Source organism: Urocitellus parryii, chromosome 7, assembly GCF_045843805.1.
Source record: "Urocitellus parryii isolate mUroPar1 chromosome 7, mUroPar1.hap1, whole genome shotgun sequence".
Taxonomy (NCBI): domain Eukaryota; kingdom Metazoa; phylum Chordata; class Mammalia; order Rodentia; family Sciuridae; genus Urocitellus; species Urocitellus parryii.
In genome coordinates, this window is record NC_135537.1 from 71,169,950 (window position 1) to 71,192,231 (window position 22,282).

The 22,282-nt window shown below is 39.7% G+C and overlaps 1 protein-coding gene across 1 annotated transcript in view; it reads left to right on the forward strand.

The window, feature by feature from the left end:
• LOC113177100 (extracellular sulfatase Sulf-1) overlaps nucleotides 1-22,282 on the forward strand; it is a 148,722-nt gene that overhangs the window by 101,647 nt on the left and 24,793 nt on the right. Inside the window, 5 exon segments of the mRNA XM_077800415.1 lie at nucleotides 7,242-7,392; nucleotides 8,534-8,709; nucleotides 10,371-10,499; nucleotides 10,780-10,836; nucleotides 11,584-11,713. Coding sequence (XP_077656541.1) covers nucleotides 7,242-7,392; nucleotides 8,534-8,709; nucleotides 10,371-10,499; nucleotides 10,780-10,836; nucleotides 11,584-11,713 — 643 coding nt within the window.

Sequence of the window (22,282 nt, forward strand, 5' to 3'; positions counted from 1 at the left end):
GTGCACGGTGGGCAGTCACCCTCAGCCACAGAAAATGAAGATTCATGTGGTTGGCTGGATGTCTCAGCTTCTCTTGGCCACTAAGGCCGAAGCTTTGTGCACCTAGAATGTGGAGATCTACATCTCCAGCTGCCCTAGGAGCTTGAATTCCTAGCATCTTTTCTGTAAAGTTCTCTTTGGCAGCTGCTGGAGGAAGAGGCTGGAGGGCATGAGTGTACATCCCACATCATAGGGAGTGGAGTGCACAGGTTCAGAGTTCAGTCCTCAGACAGCAGAAGTGAGACAAATTGAAGACAAGCTGCCAATTGTGGTGCAGCTGAATGGCCAGCTTCCTCAGCGAAAACACTAGCAACATGCTCAAGCAATGGGATGCAAGAAATTAAGTATTTTGCAGAAATATTTGGCAGGCCCTGAACAAACAGCAAGGAACTATATAGATTGTCCCCTGTTGTGGGGCAGCTAGCAATGTGAACATTTTGCTTTAGGTCTTCTTCCTAGGTGGCCAAGCATCATCCAGATCCCTTTTATCCAGTCTTGGGTTATAGCTCTCTGACCCTCTCAGACCGGAGCAAATGGATCATGTTTCCACAGTGTTTGCAAAAAGAGGAAGCCAGTTCAAGATTGGCATGTTGGCTTTACAAACCGAGGGGAGAGGTTATGCCCTACCAACTGAGACCAAGAGCGAGTTATGACCCACTTGTTGCACGGGGAACTGTTAATCAGACAGTAGCTCAGCCAATTATGGCCTCCCAGGAATCTGAGAAAGCCTCTGTCACAAAAAGAGTCATACAGGGGCAGAGGATGTAGTTCAGTGGCCCTAACGTGTAAGGCCCGTTACAAGGCCCCTTGGTTGAATCCCCAACTCAGCAAAAAGAAAAAATATAAATACACATAATAATGTTTATCATAAAGTCCTTCCCTATGTTTAAGACTGCCACACTCTTCAGTGAGTTTTCTCCACAGTTGTGATAATAGGCACATAGCTCTGGGGAGCCGGAATCCTTACCACCTGCCAGTGAGCTATGCCCCTAGCAACTTTGAAAAAAATTCTGTTGTTATTCCAGTTCAAAAGTTGTTACTCGGAAACACACACACACACAGAAAGAAAGAGAGCGAGCTTTAAGTGAACCTAAAATCTCAGAAGAATCTCCACTAATTGGCAAGAACTGTTGTGAAAATAGAGCTTTTGGATAAACAAAGTATGTCAGAGGAAAACACCTCTGTGTACGCCATAGAGCAACATTTTTCAAACACCTTTGTTATCTAAAGCTGCAAAGAAATATGTTACCTTAAAAAGAATTTCTACATCCTTAACTTTTTTCTCCCAAAAATACATAAAAGGAGGTGTTTTCAGATAAGAAAATTTAAAGTTCTCTATACAAATTTCTGGTTTGGGCAGAACTAATTGCTCCCTTTCTATATTCCTACCCTGCCTGTCTCATACCTGACTACATATCTGTGTTAACCCAGATCCCCAAGGTTTTACTGTACAACTCCAGGGGGCAGCATTCAAACAAAATATCATGAATGGTGCCCTGGACTTATACAGTTCTCAGGGCAGGGACATCTGTTTACCTCCAGGGACATCTCAGGGCCTTACATCTGTTTACCTCTCAGGTGCTGATGGGCATGGATCCTGACATACTTAGCAGTTGCAAAAGTTATTGTTGTTTACCAAATGAATAATATTAACCTCATCAGTTGGCTGACATTAAGACATTTTAAGTAACAGCAAACCATTTAAATAATGGGTTTTGTGAATTAAAAATACCCTAGAGATATTCTAATTCCAATTTCTAATTTTCTAAGTGAAAGCCCAAATGACTTTTCCCAGGTCACATGGGTAGTTAGGGACAAAACTGGACCCAGTTGATCTCCCTTCTACACCAGGTTTGCTCAGTTCACAATACACACACTATTAGTATTCTAATTCTCAGCATCATTAAGAGCCTTTCAAAATTATTTCCGTTATATAACTATAATTGAAATCTTTTAGTGTTATTCTGCTTGTTTTCAAACATTACCTATCTAAAGACACTTGCAGTCAGGTGAGGGATAGCTCTACAAAGCCATTAAATAAGTTTGATTTTAGTGAAAACCAAGATGGTATGGCTTTTGAGAGATTCAGTATAGAATTTTCAATTTAACGCTTTGCATGTGTCCTTTAAATTCGTGTAACTGGCTTATTCTGAGAATTGAGAACTATTTCATTTTTCAGTGAATTATGTTCCTGCTACCAGTGTCCTTTAAGAGTTCCCTTATTAGGGTTTTTGTTGTTGTTTGAGACTAGCTAACAAATGAAAACTACACATGTTCAAATATAAGACATGAGAAAAACATCTATTTTTACTGGAATGACAGCAAAGGCCATCGGCAGTAAAAATGAATTGCTAAGTTCTTTGCAAGTCCCCAATATGGGTTTAATATACAACATGTGCATTTCTTGAAACTATTAATTTGCCAGTAAGCATTATTCTCCTAAAAAAAAAATCCACCATCAAAAAGAAAAGTGACATTATTGATTTTCAGAATTCTTATTCCTACTCTGTCAATAAGCAATGCTGGAAAGAAAAATCAAACCCCAAAGAGAATTGGTATGATGGTGAAGGTCAAATTTACAAGTGAAGGGGGTCAGGAGTGTTTGACCCAGTGTGCTGAGCAGTGCATCCCAACAAGCAATGACAAGAGAGAGGCAATATGCAGGAAGCCTCTGGGGAAAGTTAAAACTTTTAAATACAGTAGTCATCTTGGAGGATTAGAGGTATATGAGTTTAAGAGCTAGAGTGCACAAGTCTGGGTAAAACCCTAATCTAACAGACAAAGTCTTACCAGGCTGGGCACGGGAGACTGAATCTTGAAATAGATTTTTTTTTTTTTTTTTTTTTTAAGAAAGCAACAGAAACTCAAATAGGACTCTCTGGTCCTTTGTCCTCTTAATTTTAAAGCAACAGCCAGTGTTATCTACCTTTCTGCAGATGCATTTGGTGTGCCCTGGAGGGCCAGACATCATTCTGTGTTTGCAACAAAAGTTGGCATTGAGCAACTGGTGGGAAGTACCTGAATAAGAAGCAGAAGTTGCTAATATTTTAAATTGGGACAAAGAGTCAGGTTTGGAGGATTTTGATAGGAAAAAAAAAATGTGTCCATCAGTCCTCATTTTAATGGCTGGGCTTTTTAAAAAAAAAAAAAAAAAAAAAAAAAAAAAAAAAAAAAAAAAAAAAAAACAAGGATTGAATCCAGGGGCAGTTAACCACTGAGCTAAATCCCCAGTCCCTTTTCATATTTTATTTAGAGACAGGACCTTGCTAAGTTGCTGAGAGGCTGGGGTTAGAGGCATGTGCCATTGCACTCTGCTTAATGGCTGGGATTTTTACACACTTTGTGATGGTATGGTTGGTGGTGGGGTGGGGGACATGTCCATGTGACATCATAGGAGCACTCGCCAAAAGCTGCCACATCTGAGTACTTCCTCATTTGTAAATGGAAACAAGAAGCCTTAATGAGTAATTAAGTGATAAGTCATTTCCCAGTTACCTAGAAGTACAAGGTGATCCCAAAATTTGCTCTATTGAGTCACAGAAATCTTTTCACTTTCACAAGAACTCTTCAAAGTATGTTATTCCTATTATAAAGAGGAGGAAACGGAGGCTTAGATCATAAAGGGGAAAAAAAATTGTCCAGAATCGCATACCAGTAAGTTAACAGAGTTGGGAGGAAAATTTGAATCTGAGCCCGAAACCTTTTGGAAGAGCCGAATGTACAGTTTTTCCACTTTAACCTAAAACAGTTCCCCACTTCTTCCAGTGGCTGGTGTTCCAGATGACAGCTCCAGGCCCTGTTTGAATAATTTTAAGTCAATCCTTAGTTAGGGAAGCAAGACTTAATTATCACTGGAGGACAGAAGGCTGCATCTTCAAGGAATTTGGCAGATCTCGGCAGGAGGCAACCACAGGTCTTTGGCAAAAGATCACTTTTCAACAACATTGTCAATTCCAGCAACCCTCGACCTTCCACCTGCAGGTCCCCGAGCAGCTGCTGTTCTGGGGGGTTGGGGAGAGAAGCAGAGGCAGTCTGTCTTCCTTTAAAAGGCAAATGCCTCTCTCTCCCCACCGCCCACTGCGCTGCCCCACAGGGATCCCTCCCTCCATATCATCCCAGAACTGGAGGTCATCTCCCATAACTAGAAATTAAGAACAATAAAGGAGTGTGGGGGGGGGGCAGCTTTGACAGCAGACCCTGAACTCTCCCTTTTAATATAAGCCAGATTTAACATATGTCATTCTGTAAATCCCAGAGTCCAATTTGAGGCTTGTAATTTGCTGCAACCGTCCCTCTTCCTCCAAGGGAGTTGGGACGAGGCCCAGCACATCAAGGTAACTGGTGGAGGATAGAATCTGCACCCAGTGAGCCTGTGTGTCAGTTTCCTATTGTAATTTCTGTTTGCATTGAGGTTTTGTGGTTTGAAGAAAGTCAACTAGATTTATTTTTAAATTAAGCCAACCCCAACATCAAAGGCAAGAAGAGGGGGATGTTTATGATAAAGAAACCCTGGATAATCTTTTATAGCTGAGTTCTCTTTCAGGGCACGGATCAGTAAATAGTTAGGAGACCTTTCACGACCAAGTTGCTTTATTTCTCTAACCTCAAACAACCCCCAGGGATGAAAAGCCCTTTGCGAGGTGATCTGGAAGTCCCTCTCTCCTGCTCCTCAGATCTCTTGGTCTCACCCTGTGGGTAGCAGGACAGGCTGCATCAGGGATGAGGAGTACAGCCTCAGTCCTCACCTTCTTCCCTTCCCACCATGCCTTAGTTCTGGATAAGAGGAGCCTCTGCAGGCCCCAAAATAGGAACCTAGGGTAGGCAGAAGAAAGTTTATATTAAAAGTTTCTCTTTAAAAGAATGACAGATGCTACCTGAAGAGTTTTATTTATTTATTTATTTATTTTTATTTATTTTTACTGTGGACCTGAAGCATTTTACTACGATAGGATTTTTTCACCCCAAAGACTTACATGAAGTATATTTGTTTATTGATTCATGAAGGAAACTTGTGGACCTCATCTAGGCCTGCTCAAATAATATATATGTGGGGCTGGGGATGTGGCTCAAATGGTAGTGTGCTCGCCTGGCATGCATGAGGCATTGGGTTTGATCCTCAGCACCACATAAAAATAAAATAAAGATATTATGTTCATAATAATAATAATGTGTATGTGTAGTTGTTTCACCAAACAGCCTTTTTTATTTTATTTTATTTTATTTTTTTGGTGGTATTGGAGATTGAACCCATTGAGCTCCACCCCCAGCCCTTTATAATTGTTGTTGTCATTATTATTATTATTTTGAATTTTGAGACAGGATCTTGCCAAGTTGTCCAGGCTGGCCTTGAACTTGAGATCAAAACAGCTTTTTAAGAAAGGGGTAATGAAGCCCTTTTACAATGAGCTTGTCTAGCCACACGCTCTTGCCCACTCTGGAACACGTTCCTTTAGATGGAAGTTGGCTTACACTTCTAAGCATAACTTATACACTTTAAGGGACAATGTTTATGCTGTTGCCCTTCTGCTCAGGTAACCAGTGTCCATATTGATCATCAGAGTAACTATGGAACAGGAAGTCTAATAATTCCTATGAGCATTTTCTCCTATAGAAAGGGAGGTTTTGCAAATCCCCTAGCAGAAGAAAATGTGCATTTCTAAGGCTTGGTGTGCACAGGATTGTGCCAGTGTACAACCATGTGTCTCAGAAGCTCCATGTTATTTTCCCAGAGGAAATTCACAGCACCACAGAATTAGGAGAGTGTTCCGCCAGTCTCCTGAAGTCACTAGGCACACAGTGACTGATTGTTTCTCTAGTTTTATAATATGAATAGTGGCCCAGGGTCCCCTTTAGTAATTCTTATCAACAATCTTTCACTGATAGACATTTCTCCAGAACAGAGAGGGCTAATCAGATTTTTCCATCAACATAGACTGCTGCTTACCCATTGAGACTAGCTATTTGTAAAGTCCTGGTTTGGAATCAACGCTCACTTGACTTTTTTTTTTTTTTTTTTTTTTTTTGTTAAAGCAAGTGAGCTTTGGAATCCAGTTCTGATTTGACCCTGATGAACTGTTAATCTGGAGAAGTCATTTAACTTTGCTAAGTCTTGGTTTCCTCATCTGTTCAATGAATATAATAAACCTATTTCCCAGTACATCTGGATAATTGAATGAGTTAATGGCATATAAAATGCTTTGCACAATATCAAACATGTGGTCAATACTCACAACCCCTATTTACCCAATAATGTTTAAAGAGAAGGTTCCAGTGGGTTATGGTCTAGCAAAGAATTCAAGTATAAATAAATAATTCCGAGTTTAAGAATTGCTGTAGTGTGAGTCTGCAGTTTAGGAACACAAGGTGGTAGTATCTAATGGTTAAGGGACTTGGACTTCAACAGGAAGGTGAGATATTTTTGGGGTCCCCAGTAAAATACATTTCACAACACTTGGATCTCTGTGTTAGACTAAATATAGATTTGAACTAACCTATCCTAGACCAGTAGGACCTATTTACCTGTGGTTAATAAAAATCATGCCCTGTACCCATTCTGATTTGTCTATGAAATGAATAGCTTTCATGGTAAACACGTATGTTGAAGCCATCGTCTTGGCTATAATTCCAGTAAGTGTAATTAATGGTGTTAATACACAAGATCAGGAATGAGAAAAACTCATAGAGATATATAAGTAATCAATAAAATGCTCTTAAGAAATTCAAGAGAAAAATGCACTGAGGCTGTGATTCATCTTCATTTCACATAACATTTGCGACTATATTTAATAGCCTAATTAGCAATAAAATTTTTATGAGTTAACATCACCCTGAGAACATTCCCTTCTGTATTACTGAGTTTTATCTGTAGCTTTGTAACATAACCATAATCCTGTTGATGGGTTTCTTACACATTTTATTTGATGAACCCAAAAACTTGCACTAAGAACCTGTTCAGCCACCAATCTTGGTTTCATCTGTTTTAATTTATATACCCTCATACCCTCAGAGGGTAGATTCTTGAGGGGGGGGAGGGTTGTGAGGACTTCAGAATTTCTTATAAACACAAAGAGGCAAACACTCCAGCTATGTCTAGATTGTCTTTCCTAAGTATGATTATTTCACAACCTTTAACTGAAGATATCTCCATAAATAAATCTCCAGTAAAAAATGTATGATAAGTTTTTCTCTCTGGATGTTTTCAGAACCCCTAGTTATAACTATGCACCAAATATGGATAAACACTGGATTATGCAGTACACGGGACCAATGCTGCCCATCCACATGGAATTTACAAATGTTCTACAGCGCAAAAGACTTCAGACTTTGATGTCAGTAGATGATTCTGTGGAAAGGGTAAGCACAGGGACGAGTTTCTGTTTAACTTCCTTTGGGTACATCCATTCTTGCCAATCCCGTTCATTCCTTTCTGATTCTGGCCTCATATTAAAAGAGAGAGTGTTGGATGACTTATCCATGTCTCCTTTATCTTGTCCCTGTTCTGTTTTTCTAGTTTGATTCTTAAGGACCCAGTGACCAAGGAGAGAAAAATCAAAGCATCATAAATCAGGCCACACCCTCAGAAATTAAGCCAATAACAAATGACTGTCACAGTTCCAGAACTAGGCAATAGGGATTGGTGAGAAGTGTGGTGAGGTTAGGATTAAGTGCCCTATAGAAAGCAAGCAGCAATGCATAGCCCCAACTAATTTTTGCCATTTAGAAATGAACACCAACTATGAAGTTCTCTGACTTTTAAAAAGAAGCCAGAAATACAAAAATTTTCATTTGAAATTTCCTGAATTTTAAAATCAAATAAGACACACCTAAGGCTGAATCTACCTAGATCAGGCTGACAGGTAGTCTATTTTTAACCCTTGGTTATTAGATTTAAAAAAGTAATTAAATTAAGATTTACCTTAGCAGGGGATTTTCAAAGTAAAATTTATAAAGTTTGGCAGTAGAGATTGTTTTGTGCCTTGTTATGTTTATGTTTTATCATCATTACTGCTGTTTTACTAAACAGATGAACAAAACCTGTTAGTAGAACATCCTGCCTTCAGAAAAGTGACACTTGAACTGTATCGTTGGGTGCTTCCCTTCCAGGATTGTAAGCAGTTAGAAAACGTGGTTCATGTTCACGTCTGTCAGTCTTATTGTAGAATTCTTGTTTTTTAAAAAATAATGGAAAGCTGGGTACAGTGGCGCTTGCCTGTAATCCCAGAGACTCAGGAGACTGAGGAAGGAGGATCACAAGTTCAAATTGAGCCTCAGCAAGTGTGAGGCTGCTAAGCAACTCAGTGAGACCCTGTCTCTAAATAAAATACAAAATAGGTCTGGGGATGTGGCACAGTGGTTGAGTGCCCTTGAGTTCAATCCCTGGTACCAAAGGAAAAAAAAAAACATAAAAAAGATTCAGAGTAAATTGTGGCAACACCATATCATGTCATCTTGTGACTCGACGATGGGTTCTGACACATCCTGTGCTGTGTTGCAGCTGTATGACATGCTCGTGGAGACAGGGGAGCTGGATAACACTTATGTCATTTACACCGCTGACCATGGCTACCATATTGGGCAGTTTGGACTAGTCAAGGGGAAATCCATGCCATATGACTTCGATATCCGCGTGCCTTTCTTTATTCGTGGTCCAAGCATAGAACCGGGATCAACGTATGTATTTCTCTGTCTGCAACGTGCAGCTGCCTCAGCTCATGCACATCTGAGATAATCCAATTACTAATCTCAGTGTCTGGTTTCCTTTCATTCAAAACACAAAAAGGTTATATGTAGGTGGGTAATTTAGAAGATGAAAACCTTTCCCCACTGCTGTTAAATTAACTAACATGTACTGTTTAAACAGAAAGGAAAAATAACTATCGATGATTAATTCTCTCAAATTGATCAGAATCCATATCTTTTTGGCCTGTGTACATGGACACAATGTGATTTGGGGGAACAGATGTCATCTTTACCTTCTCTGAGTCAGAGAGAGATACACTGCTTTTTTTTTTTTTAAACAACCAATACCATTCTCTCAGTTTTTAATTTTTTATTTTTTTAATTAGAAGAGGGCTGAGGATGTGGTTCAGTGGTGGCATGCTACCTAGCGTGTACAGGGCACTGAGTTCAATCCTCAGTACCAAAAAACAAAATCTGTGCCAGGTGTAGTGGCACACACCTATAATCCCTGCAGCTGGGGAGGTTGAGGCAGAAGGATCACAAGTTCAAAGCCAGCCTCAGCAACTTAACGAGGACCTAAGCAACTCAGTGAGACTCTGTATCTAAATAAAATATAAAAATGGGCTGGGGATGTGGCTCACTGGTTAAGTACCCCTGGATTCATTCCCTAGTACCAAGAATCATCATCATATCATCATCATCTAAAATTTTTTTAAATTACTGAATTTTTTAAAAATTAAATGTTGTAAAGCAAGATTTACTTTTTAAAGGAAAGATTTAAGTGGCTAGTGTTCTATTTCTGTCATCTTGTCACCACTGGCTGGTCACTGCATCCCTTTCCATCTCTATTTTACCATGATAAAATGGGTTCCACATGTCTTATACCACGTTTTGTATAACATGAGATCTTGTACATAAAAGAATTACATGAAGGTTAAAAGAAAAGCATGGAAATATATTTCAAAATGCCTGTCATCTAGCCTGGACCCTGATATACCATTGGATAAGCTAGACAGGCATGTATAACCTGTCCCTGGTTCTGCTGGTGGTGGCGACAGGATACATAACCCAGATTTTCTAAATCTCACCCATGTGTCTCATGTGTGTGTCACAGTGCACACTGAGGAGAGGGTGATGGGAGTAAGAAGGATTTCTCTGAAGAATGTTATTATGTCTCTTATGATCATTAGCAACACCCTGGGAACTGTCACATCTATAGTTAGAAAGATTTATGTTGGAAAGCCTTGGTAGCCTGGGTTAGATTCAACTCCGAAGTCGTGTGTTCTTTCTGAGAATATGGATTTTTAAAGCCCTGGTTCAACAGAGGAGTTATGAACCTGTCCGGTTTTAGAAGAAAGTATACAACCCACAAAAAGATAAAATCGGGCCACATCTAGTCTGGCAGTGTGGCTGGAGCCAAGGCTGTCTCTCCAGCCCAGCCTCCTCCCCACCAAGAGTCCATTAATCTTGTTGTGTGCCATTGCTGCTTACTCACCCTGGAGAAATCCCACCACCTATCCCTGGGAATCCAAAGGTGAGGGGTGAGAAGAGTTGAAGACCAGTGAGTCACTGCTGTGGAAAGAGCAGCCTTAGATGCCACCCTCCACTGGCACTGGGTTTGGGGCTGAGCCTAAACATCTGTGTCTTTGCAGAGTCCCACAGATTGTTCTCAACATCGACCTGGCCCCTACCATCCTGGATATTGCTGGGCTCGACACGCCTCCTGATGTGGATGGCAAATCTGTCCTCAAACTTCTAGACCCAGAAAAGCCAGGAAACAGGTGCGTCAGAATTCCTTCTCTCAGCCATCCCCAAGCACCCAGGGCTCTGGCTGGCTCTCAGAGGCAGGCAACAGCTGAGAAAAGCCAAGATAAAATACACTTTACCCGTGCAGATGGCCCCGAGCTGGGCCTTTCTCTGCCGTATGTGAATAGCACATGGATGGAGATGCAGTCTTGGTCTGCAGGAAGTGAGGGGTGTTTCTTTAAATAAACTGTTAGCACAGATCCATTTGGAAAAACATCCAGATGCCAGCAGTAAATATTATTATTTTGCTTTCAGGTTTCGAACAAACAAGAAGGCCAAAATTTGGCGAGATACATTCCTAGTGGAAAGAGGGTAATTATTGGTTCCTGGGGTGCTTCTGGGAACCAGTCCTAGTGGGCAGCTCTCCCTGATGGATATTTTCTTTCTTCCTTTTATTTTTTTTTTCTCCCTCCTATTTTGGTTTACTAAGCATGTGGATTTTGCAAGCCTAGTTGCAAGATTGAATGGTTTAGCTGCTTATTCTCTCCTGGCCAGGGGAGTAATTATTCCTGCATCACAATTGTAAAGAATAAATTATCGCAAGATGGGGCCAAAGCCTTTGCATCAGTCCTGATTTACTGTTGCATTTCTCAACCTTGGTTTCTAACCAGACCAATCAACTTTCTCAACCAGCCTTCCCAAGTCCTTCTCTAATAGCCTCCAAGGCATGCCTGGTCCCCTACCTTCTCCTTCTTTTCCTTATGTTCCTGCCATTCCTTTAAACATATAAATTTAAGCCATCATAATTATTTCCATAGTCACTTTGGGTTCCCCTTTTGATTGGTTATGCTTATTGCCTTGTTTTTCTTTGTACATAAATTGGGAGCAAGAAAAGCATTTATGTCATTATTTATTAGCAAGAAGAACTTGATAATGCCCAGTGTGTGGAAATTAAGGCAAGGGCTCAGAAAATGTTGAAATCCTATAGACAGTGCTTTAACATTTACATCTTGCTATTTGAAGCATGTAGAGTCATGCAACAGGGGGAAAAAATAAAAGAATGGGCAGGACTCAGGAAGGTAATGCTGATCACTTCTCACTTTTCCCTTTCTGTCAAAGCAAATTTCTACGAAAGAAGGAAGAATCTGGCAAAAATATCCAACAATCAAATCACTTGCCTAAATATGAGCGAGTCAAGGAACTGTGCCAGCAGGCCAGGTACCAGACAGCCTGTGAGCAGCCTGGGCAGGTGAGTGACACCACTCTTCTTCACCATCATTTATGCACCTCTCCATTACTAACTCAAAAGATTTTCAACTTACAAATAATGTACATTTGTGTAAATGTAAGTTTCCTTATGATCATGAGGGCAAGTTCATTGTGACACCTCTCCACTGACAGGCATGTGTAACTGGTTCACACTGGCCCTCCTCATGACTGCTTGAGCTCCCTCCAGTTAAAAAATATGGTGCCCTCAGAGAGAGAGAGTTCTATGCCTAAAGACAATGCTTCCATCAAGACCTGTTAACAGGTCATCAAACAGTGATCACAAGGTCACTCAGTCAAGACATGGGTTGATGCTGAGCCTCTGACAGTGAAGCACCCTAAGAGACATGATGGGGTGTTCCCTCCCTGAATTAATGTCAGATGTCATGAACACAGAGCAGAGGATAGAATCTATGACCAAGGTCAAGAAAGGAAAAACAAAACCACATTCTGTATGTGCATTGTTTCCACCTTTACTCACAAACTTTTTGACATCAAATATTTCATTGTGATGAATCTTCATTAACAGAAATATTAGTGTAGTACCTATTATAAGAAAAAAAGAAATATTACACAATGAATTAATACCACTTCTAAAGAAAGTGAAGATACACAAACCTTAGCAATTTTAAAAACTCTTGATTGAAATCTGTACTAACTAAAAGGAAAACTATACAAGCTAAAAGAAAATACCGTGTCATGTTGACAGATTGAATTTCTGCTAAAATCAGAGCAACTTAGAATAAAATCAGAGGAAAGGAAAAAGAACTTTTTTTTATTTTTTATTTTATTTTTTAAATTTTTGTTTATCTTATGAAAAGCACAATACACCAGATTTTATATCTGTATTCACTCAATTTAATCCTGATCTCTTTGAGTGAGGTTAGGTCATTTCATCCCCATCTCACAAATGGGCAGATGGTAAGTGGCAAAGCTGAGATCCAAAGAGGAGTTACTGATTCAAAAACTCAAGCCACTTGTTGCCCTCCAAGGTAAACTATGTTAAATATATAAAGAGAAGTTCAAATCCTAGATGTTTAAAATTTCTCTGACCTCTAGGTATTCACAAAATTCGCCGATGCCAGTTCAAGATAGCAGATTCATGAAATGGGCAGCCCGGTTATTATCAAAATGCCCTCATTCATTATGGTATTATTATATGGTAGCCAGCATATTAGGTAGATGATCAAAATAAACAACTTGATCCTACCTCTGTATTTCCTCATGCTTTTTTTGTACACAGGATCCCTTTGAAATAGAAGAGGGTGGGGAGGGAGATCTGTCGAAGGAAGGAATAAAATCAGGCCTTCATGTTCTTCTAGGAAGTCTTTATTTCAAGTGTTTAGTGGAGGAGCTTAGACCTATTCATTATATTTTAATTTGAAGTCTTCAAATCTTTCTCATGGCAGCTCTAAGTATTATTATGAATAAAGCCTCAGAATTGTTTTGTAGCTCTATGATTCTTATCAGCCAGCCTCAATAGACTAATTTACTTTTATTCAGGAGTTGGAAATGTTCAGTGTTAAATATATCTCATGCAAATTGCTGATCTTATTCCTCTTTGAGTCCTCTAAACGGGAGTACGATAGCCATTTGGGAATAAGGTACACTGCCTCCCTACCTTTCAGGATACAATCTTGCCAATCTCTCCATATGGCTTGTACTGAAATTCTAATATATGTCCTAAAGGGCAAACGTAGTGTTAACTGGATGATGGTACTTGAGCATAAGCTCAGCACTCATGTGCTAAATGCTAACTGTATTAAAATTTTAATTTTACTTTTTCATATTTGTCTCAACTTGTTTTGCTCCCGTGAAATTCTTTGATATCTGGCTCCCTGGAAATTTCCTATGCTGTTTTATTTCTGTGTGAATTAGTCTGAACTTAGATTCCATCACATGGATAGGAGGAATGTTTACAAGCATCTCTTTTCTTTAAAAGTGCCTGAATTAGTGGAATGAAGAATTAAGCTTTGCCCTGTAGGTAATTTCTTTCTACAGGATTTTTCAATTTGGGCAGAAATAAAGACCTGGCAAGATTATTAGGTTGCCTCAATCTTCAGTGAATAGTTGTTCTAATCTTGTAGTTGCTAGTGTCTGTCCCCAGGCTGGTGAGATCAGCACCCCCTGGGAGCATCTCAGAAATGCAGGTTCCCTGGCACCCCAGACCACTGAGTCTGAGTCCCCAGTGGTGCTTTAAGAAGTATTCGGGTGACTCTGAAGCACATTTCTGGCCTCCTGGTGCTGCCTAAATCCCAGCTCAGGAATCTGAGAACTGGACTGGGGTTGTGGCTCAGTGATAGAATGCTTGTCTAGCACATGTGAAGCACTAGGTTCGATCCTCAGCACCACACAAAAATAAATAAATAAAAGTATTGTATCTGTCTACAGATAGAAATAAAACAATTAAAAAAAAGAATCTGAGAACCTTGAAAATCTTGAGCCTCTTCAAAGCAGTTACCAAATCTGTGGATCAAACTGCATAATTCATTGAGTTCTATAGAATTTTATCTCCTGGCCCTCTGCTCTGACTACTTTCCAAAATGATCTTTTTGGTGACCATGGCACTGACTTAAAATGAAACAACAAAACAGAGTCCAGAACAATGAGATTCTGTTGTCCAGGATCAAGGTGACAACTAAGGCTACACCACTTTGCTTGGAATCCACTGTCTTCAAGTTGGGGTCACACCTGGCCTGTGCCCTGCTTTCTTCCTCTTACCCAGGTAATTGCCTACAGGCTAAGGAAGCACAGTTTTAGGGTTGACCCTCCATGGGGTGTAACAGAAAAATCAGCACCATTAGCCCCCTTTATTCCTAATCCCCAGGGATTAGGGAGCGTATGGCTCCCTCTACACCCCTGTACCTGGTCACCTAACCAGAGCCAAGAGGGTGTGTATGTGGTATAAAGCACAGTAAATAAATAAAGGAAGAAAGAATAGGAGGTCAAAGGGTTTGGGTTGGAAAACAGTTACCTCCACTTTCTAACAGTGTCTTCTTGAACAAGTCTTTCAATTTCTCCTGAGTTGCAGGTCTTCTATCTCTAAAATAGAGAAAATTAGCCTCACTCTTATGAGGATTAAGTAATACTATACACGTAAAGGGCTAGGTGAGACTGAGATCTATTTTCTCCACTGTGTGAAGGCTGGTTATTGCTATTGTTCCAGGCCGACTTACCTGTTGTTTTCATTTCTATGAAACCAGCAGGGAATTAAAATGGGCTGGAATCCCAAGCGCTTGGCATCAGTCCTTGACAATGTGCACAGAGCAACCAGCAGGGACTAATTAAGACAACATGGACATATGTGTTTACACTACTTCCATGTTTCTGAATTAATCCAAGACAAAGTGTGAATTCCCACCATTCTCTCAGCTAGGCATTACACCACCCCCCCCCCCAAGCACATTTCTGTACACACACACGTGTACATGTTCATGTGCAATTCTCAACTTTTGTCTTGAAAGACTTCTGTTTACCAGAGAATGGATCCATGATGCTTAATTCTGGCTACACATGGGAATCACCTGAGTGAGCTTTTGAAAACCAGTAATGCACCACCTCACCCCAAACCAATCAGATTTTAAATGCAAGACCAAGGCATCCATATTTTTTTTAAAATGATGTTAAAAACCCCAGGCCTAAAATCAGAGAATGTCAAAGTTAGAAGGAGTCTTAGCAATCTTCCAGTTGAATGGTATCATTTTCCTGATAAGGAAGTTTTGGTCCAGAAAACTTAAGCTAACCTGCATCTTTTCACCTCAAATTGAGTAGTTTCTAACCTGTGACATACAATCTCTTTGACAGGTTAAGATGGTATATTTTTCCCTTCAAAACTGCAAATGGCATTTGTATTAATGGTAACAGCTACTCACAGCACCTAGGGTGTGGTTCTCAGCTCTGACTGCACAGCAGAATCTTTAGAAATGATGCGATGGTTCACTCCTGTAATCCCAGCACTTGGGAGGCTGAAGCAAGAGAGTCAATCACTAGTTCAAAGCCCACCTCAGCGATTTAGCAAAGCTGTAATTAATTTAGTGAGTCCCTGTCTCAAAATAAAATATTAAAAAGGGGTAGGGATGTGGCTCAGTGGTTAAATGCCCCTGGGTTCACTCTCTGGTGCCAAGAAAAAAAAAAATGCTGATGTTCAAGTCCACCTCAGGTAGATTATGTCAGAACCTTTCGAGTAGGGATGCGGTATCAGCTCAATTTCAAGTCCTTGGAGATTATTTCTCTGAACAGCCCAGGTTAAGAACCATAAATGCCAAATGAGTATTATTGGGTGGTATTTTTTTTCTTTTTTTCTTCCTCTAGGTATAGACATCATCTCCTTAAATTAGAGTTGCATAAAAGAGAAATTCCCTGGGCATCCAATTGGGAAGTACATTTTTTTTTAATGTATTCTCTGCCATTTCATGGGAAAAAGAGAACCTTGATTTGTTTTTCATAGAGCAAATGTCCTTTGTTGAGTTGTTAAATTCCAGCATCTTGACAGTTTAGTATGCCTTTCTACTATTGTGTCGATGACAAATCAGAGATGATATCCAGGCAAGCTGATAGAATTGTAAAGGAAATTAGAATGTTGTTTGTTGAGTAGAAACCAGTTTAGCTCCAGGATCTATGTTCCTCTGAATGAATGAAAAAAAAATATATAAATATATATTACACACACACACACACACACACACACACACACACATACATTCACACACATTCCATATCCCTCTGGCCCTTTATGACACCCTGCAGAGCATGAATTAAAAAGATATTTACTAGTAAGATCTGGCTAGAATTGTTAATTTGCCAGAAATTGACAGCCTGTTTCCAGAAACTCCCAGAACCCTGGTTAAAAGCACAGCATGGCTCCAGGCATCCCCTGCACCCCTGGATTCTGGGGGCACACCCCGAAGGACTGAGCTCCTGCTGCCATCCTCCGACTGAATTCCCACCTGTACTCAGGCTGGGCAGACCACTCAGCCTTCTAGCCTCAACCTCCACTAAAGCACACTTCTGAAAAGTTGTGCATCTCTTTATATCTTTTGCTTCTGTGCATTTGGTTCCAGACAAGTCAGAAACAAATGTAAGAACAGGCACTTGACACAAAAACTACAACGTGTGGCCCCAAACTCTTTGCACCCTGTCTTCTTTTCCACCACTTCCCAACAGCCTGCTCTGGTCAGGTGCTCATCCCAGTTTCTGATCTGCTTGTGAATTGCTACATCTGCCTTCCCGAAATGCTCTCCCCTCACTGACGCCCATCTGAAGACCCACCCTCTCCCCCAAATCATTCTGCTTTTGAAGGCACCATTCAAAGTACCTTGGGATTACACCCTAGGTCCACCACTTTCTTAGTATGTGACCATGGTGAGTTTCTTAACTTCATCTGCCTCACTTTGTTCAGCTATAAAATGGACATAATAATACCTACCACAGAGCATTGCTGTAAGAATTATGAGTTACACATTAAATCAAGCACCTGAGACAATGTCTGGCACACAGCAAGCACTCAATAAATGTTGGCTATTGATTGTTGGCTAAGGTTAGTTCACCAGCTGTATTTTTCCTGAAGTACTGACTTCTTACAACATTCTAACACTTATTTTTTCCAAATGATTGGGTCAAAATCTAAATGAAGAAACCTTTTTCTCTCTTCTGCTTCTCCTTTCCACTCCCCCGCCTCCCCCCCACACACACACCCCATCCGGTCTCTACTCACCTAAAAACAGTTGCTACACACAACTATTTCACATTGCTGAGAAAATTTGATAGTGGTTTGAGCTAAGTAGCAGTTTGGACAAGAATATTTATATTTTTCTAGTGTTCCCCAGTGCTGACATAAAAGTTTAAATTCATGTCCATATTTCAGGGAACTATGTTTTCATGATGTTGATACGGTCTACAGGATGATAATCAAATTGTCAAAATCAGATTGTCAAAATTATTGTATCATTATTACATTTCAGATTACCGTGATTTGACCTGCATTATGCCCAAATCCATATAATAAGATACATAGTAACAGAGAACCAATATGTGTATGTGTGCATGTGTGTGCATCAAATTAAGCTTCCATTGCAGTTTACATTTTTTTGTCTCTTATTTTTTTATTTGTTCATTGCAGTTTACATTTGAAAAAGCTATAGTCAATTTTTTTGTTTCTTATTCGTAAAAACAGGCATAAGTAGATCTAAATATGAACATAAAAAAAATCCCTAACCAACCTGGAATCTATGAAATTCAAAGTGTAGAAACTGCAATGATTGCTTAGTTGTTACTTCAAGTAGAAGAAGTAACCAGCGATGTACCATCATCTAACATTCTGCTGAGCACTGTGCCTGGAAAACTGTTCTATATGACAGATATTGTGGCCATTTTATACACGAAGAGGCTAAAACTCGGGAAAATAGACTCTAGAAGAGTGACAAATGTTAGTTCATGTGTGTATGTGACAAAGTCACAGCCTTTTTTGGCCATAGAGGGATGCACCTATAGTCCCAGTTTTTGGGAGACTAAGGCATAAGTTTTGTATGAGCCCAAGAGTTTGGTATCAGCCTAAGAATTATAGCAAGACCCCTCTCAAATAAAATAAAATAAAATAAAAACTACAACCTCCCCCTCTAAATAGTTATTATGTACAGTTTACCATCAGGAAATACTGGTTTGTTCAGGAATTAGGCAAACATTTATAAAGGTCTGGTCCAGATTCCTGGAGTGAATCTTCTCCTCAGAACTCCAAAGCACTTAACAATTGAATCTCATGACTTACCCCCCAGGCCAGGAGAAGCAAGTATTGTTTGGCCAGGTGTGGAATCCGGAAGAACAGAAAGAGTCTGCAGTGTGCTCAAAGCCATGAGTTAGCAGCAAAAGACAGTTCAACGTGAGGTCTTCAGATGCCCAACCCAGTACTTATCTCTATTGAAAAATGGCTCCTTCTCATCAAGTTTACATTTGCTGTAATTGTTTGAGTAATAAATACAGTAGTGTGAGGGAATGGATAACAGTAATAGCAGAGCACCTGCCATGTGCTGGCTTCTTCCTGTGGATAGTCTGTGATGCTCAGGGCTCTGCCCAGGCTTCTCACAGCTGCCTTGCAGAGGGCCACAGAGCCGTGATATAGAGGGGGCTCTATTCAAATCCAGGCTTTCTAGTTTGAAAGTCTAGAATTTTTCTTCAAGCCACTCCAAAGGGGTATTCAATACCCTTCCCAAGACCAAGACAGGATACAGGTAATATTCACTGTCCCAATAAATGACTTAAGGTAGTTGTGTAAGTAGAATGAATAAATTCATATAAAGTACTCAGACCAGACCCTGGCATCAAGTAAGAGTTTGATGGTTCTGATGATAAAGATGATGATGAACAAAACTGTTTGAAAGGGGTTTGATCTACTTTGATATATTTCTCATCTAAATAGCCATGCATGTACCCTTGTACCAAATAACCATTCCTCCTGATTTATATATAGGCAGATACATTGAATCAAAAACACTAATACAAAATTACCTAACATAAGAATTCTGTTTTGATCTAACTTCCAGAAATGATTCAGAATTAAGGAGACATGTTCCTTGCTCTTTATTCTGGGTTCCAGTGAAGTTGGAAAGACTCAGATAAAATAACAACTGAAGAAATCATTTAAATTATTTTATCCACCACTGTGCCCACACTAGATGTGCATAATATTTGTGGAATGAGTGTGTACTAAATTATTGGTACAAACTGATAAATTAGAGAGGTAGGAGAAGAACTGAAATGATATACTCCCAGAAAGCAGAAAAGGAATGTGCAGAGTGAGGGTGAAAATAGAGACAATCAGATCTGGCAATTAACTGATTTACTGATAAACTTCAAGAGAGTAGATAAAAAGCAAGTCCGTGTGACAGCTGAATTTCTGCAAAGGCCCTTGTTGAGCAGAGCTCATTTCTGGGGCTGATTGCGCGTTCCATTAACAGGTGCCTCCCCTGGGCTCAGATTTTCATCTGAAGGCAAAATCGTCTCTTCTCCTTGTTTTGACTGTTTAAATGGCTTGCAGCATTGGTTTTGAAGTAATTCTTTACAAAAATTTCCTTTCTCTGCCTCCATCTATAAACTCTCCCAGCAAAATCACCATTTTTAGTGGCAGCTATTTCAAGGTTTTATTGCACAGTCATAAAAAGTGTCATGATATGGAACACTAAAATGACTGTGGTAAATGTGTGGTAATTATATTTCATTGAAATTCCTAGTATGCTTGCCACTAAGAAGATTTTCGAAGCCTTTAGCTAATTACTTCATCTAATAGGGTCTGTAACTCTTTCAGAGGGTCCATGGTAGAGAAAGTAATTGACACTTGTCAGTGACTCTTGCTTTACCCGAGGTAGATGTGTAAAAATATGCATACCTAGAGTGTATGTGGATGTACATGTGTGTGCATGTATGCACAAATACACACATATATGTGTACTTGATTTTGTGTGATATCTCATCCACACCAGAGACACTGCCAGACAACTAGTGTGGTTAAACTCCTCTTCAGAAAGAAAAAAAAAAAAAAAACTCTCTTTCCCTTGATCTCTATCCTCACAGGAAATCAACCAGGAATTTGGCTAATGGGAAAATGTAAGTTAGATTCTAAATACACAAATTTGCTAAAAATTCTGCCTATGTCTTTGTGTTCCATCGGAATCTACTTACACCATCATTTTTTCTGGGCCAATGAGAAAAAAGCAGGTTTTTTGTTTTGTTTTTTGGGGTTTTTTTTGGTACTGAGGATTGATTGAATCCAGGAGTGCTTAAACGCTGAACTGCATCCCCAGCCCTTTTTATATTTTATTTAGATACAGAGTCTCACTGAGTTGCTTTAGGACCTCACTAAGTTGCTGAGGATGACTTTGAACTGTGTCAGCCTCTGAGCCACTGGGATTACAGGTGTACACCACCGTGCCCAACTAAAAAAGCAAATTTTTAAATAGATTTGGTGATGACAATTCAGAAAAAAAGAAAGGAAAGAATTTACTATAATTGTGTGATATAAAAATGAACACTTGAAGCGAGGTGCCTGTAATCGCAGCATCTCGGAGAGCTGAGGCTGGAGGATCACAAGGAATAATGGTGCACTCCTGTTGTCCCAACTACTAGCAAAGTAGGATGGGAAAACAGCTTGAACCAAGAATTCATAACTAGCCTGGGCAATAAAGCATGATCTATCTCAAAATATTAATAATAATAATAATAATAATAATAATACCAAAGTCAGTGTCATTTGCAACTACAGACAGACCATTATTTATTCAAAAATAAAATTGGTTCCATTTTTCAGATACAAGGTAGAATGCTTCTTAAGCACCTATATGCCTGTGGCTTTGAATGCACTGGCCCCTTCTTTTGCTACTGGAGACATCAAGTAGTCAACTCTTACTTATTAAATGCTAGAGGTAGATACCTGGTAGATGGACAAGTCTCAAGTCATTTGGACTTAAGAGTTATAGATCTACACACACCTTCAAGCACCACTAATTCCCATTTTTTTTTTTTTTTGGAGCTGTGAAAAGTTATTTATTTTGCATCACTTTTCACTAGCAAGAATCCTATATGGAATATAGCTATTTTTTAGTGTAGTTGTCTCTCAGTTTCTGAAAACTTTTTGAGAATTTCACAGCACCTTCTGGAGCTAATTGGACATAACTGTGAGGCCTGGAAATCCAGGGTCTCCAGCAGAACCTGGCAACGGGTCACATGTAGTTTTCAACCATGTGTAAGTCACCTGTCAATAACCTTGGAGAGAGAATGGGCAAAACTGGTTATTCTTAAGTAGAGCACATGTCCTGAAGGATTGATGCACTGGTTGTATTTAATAATCCAAATGGAGTCATTTTCTGACCCAATTACATCAGTACATTTCTAGAAACACCTTTCTTTGCAGGAGCCGCATCCGTAGATACCTACATCCTCCTCAAAGACTCATGCATCTGAGCTGTTCTGAAATATATCCCTCCTTCCTTCCCAATGGACTCGATGCAAAGAGGACCCCAATTGCTAATGTATAGCAGGGGCTTTTAACCCCAACTGCACATAATAATCACCTGGAGAGCTTCTGAAAATCCCAAGGTCCAGCCAAGTTTGAGAACCCCACACGTGACCTACCTCCCTTGGGCCTGATCATATTAACTTCACATTATTTTTAGTTAAGTCTTCTCTAAATCCTTAGACTATTCTTGTTTGTTCCCTTTTCATGAGTCCATTAATAGGTTGCCTTGATTCTCTCACAGAAGATGCGAAACATTCAAGACATTCTAGCCAAGGTTGGATGTGGTGATGCATGCCTGTAATCCCAGATACTAGGGATGCTGAGGCAAGAGGATTTCAAGTTCAAAGCCAGCCTCAGCAATTTAGTGAGGCCCTAGGTAACTTAGCAAGACCCTGTCTGAAAATAAAAAAAATAAAAAGGTCTGCACCCCTGGGTTTAATCCATGGTAGTAAAATAAACAAATAAATACAAATAAAATATACATTCTAGCCAACCCACAAATAAAAGTATACTTTAAAATGGTTTGAATCAAACAAATTCAATGACAGC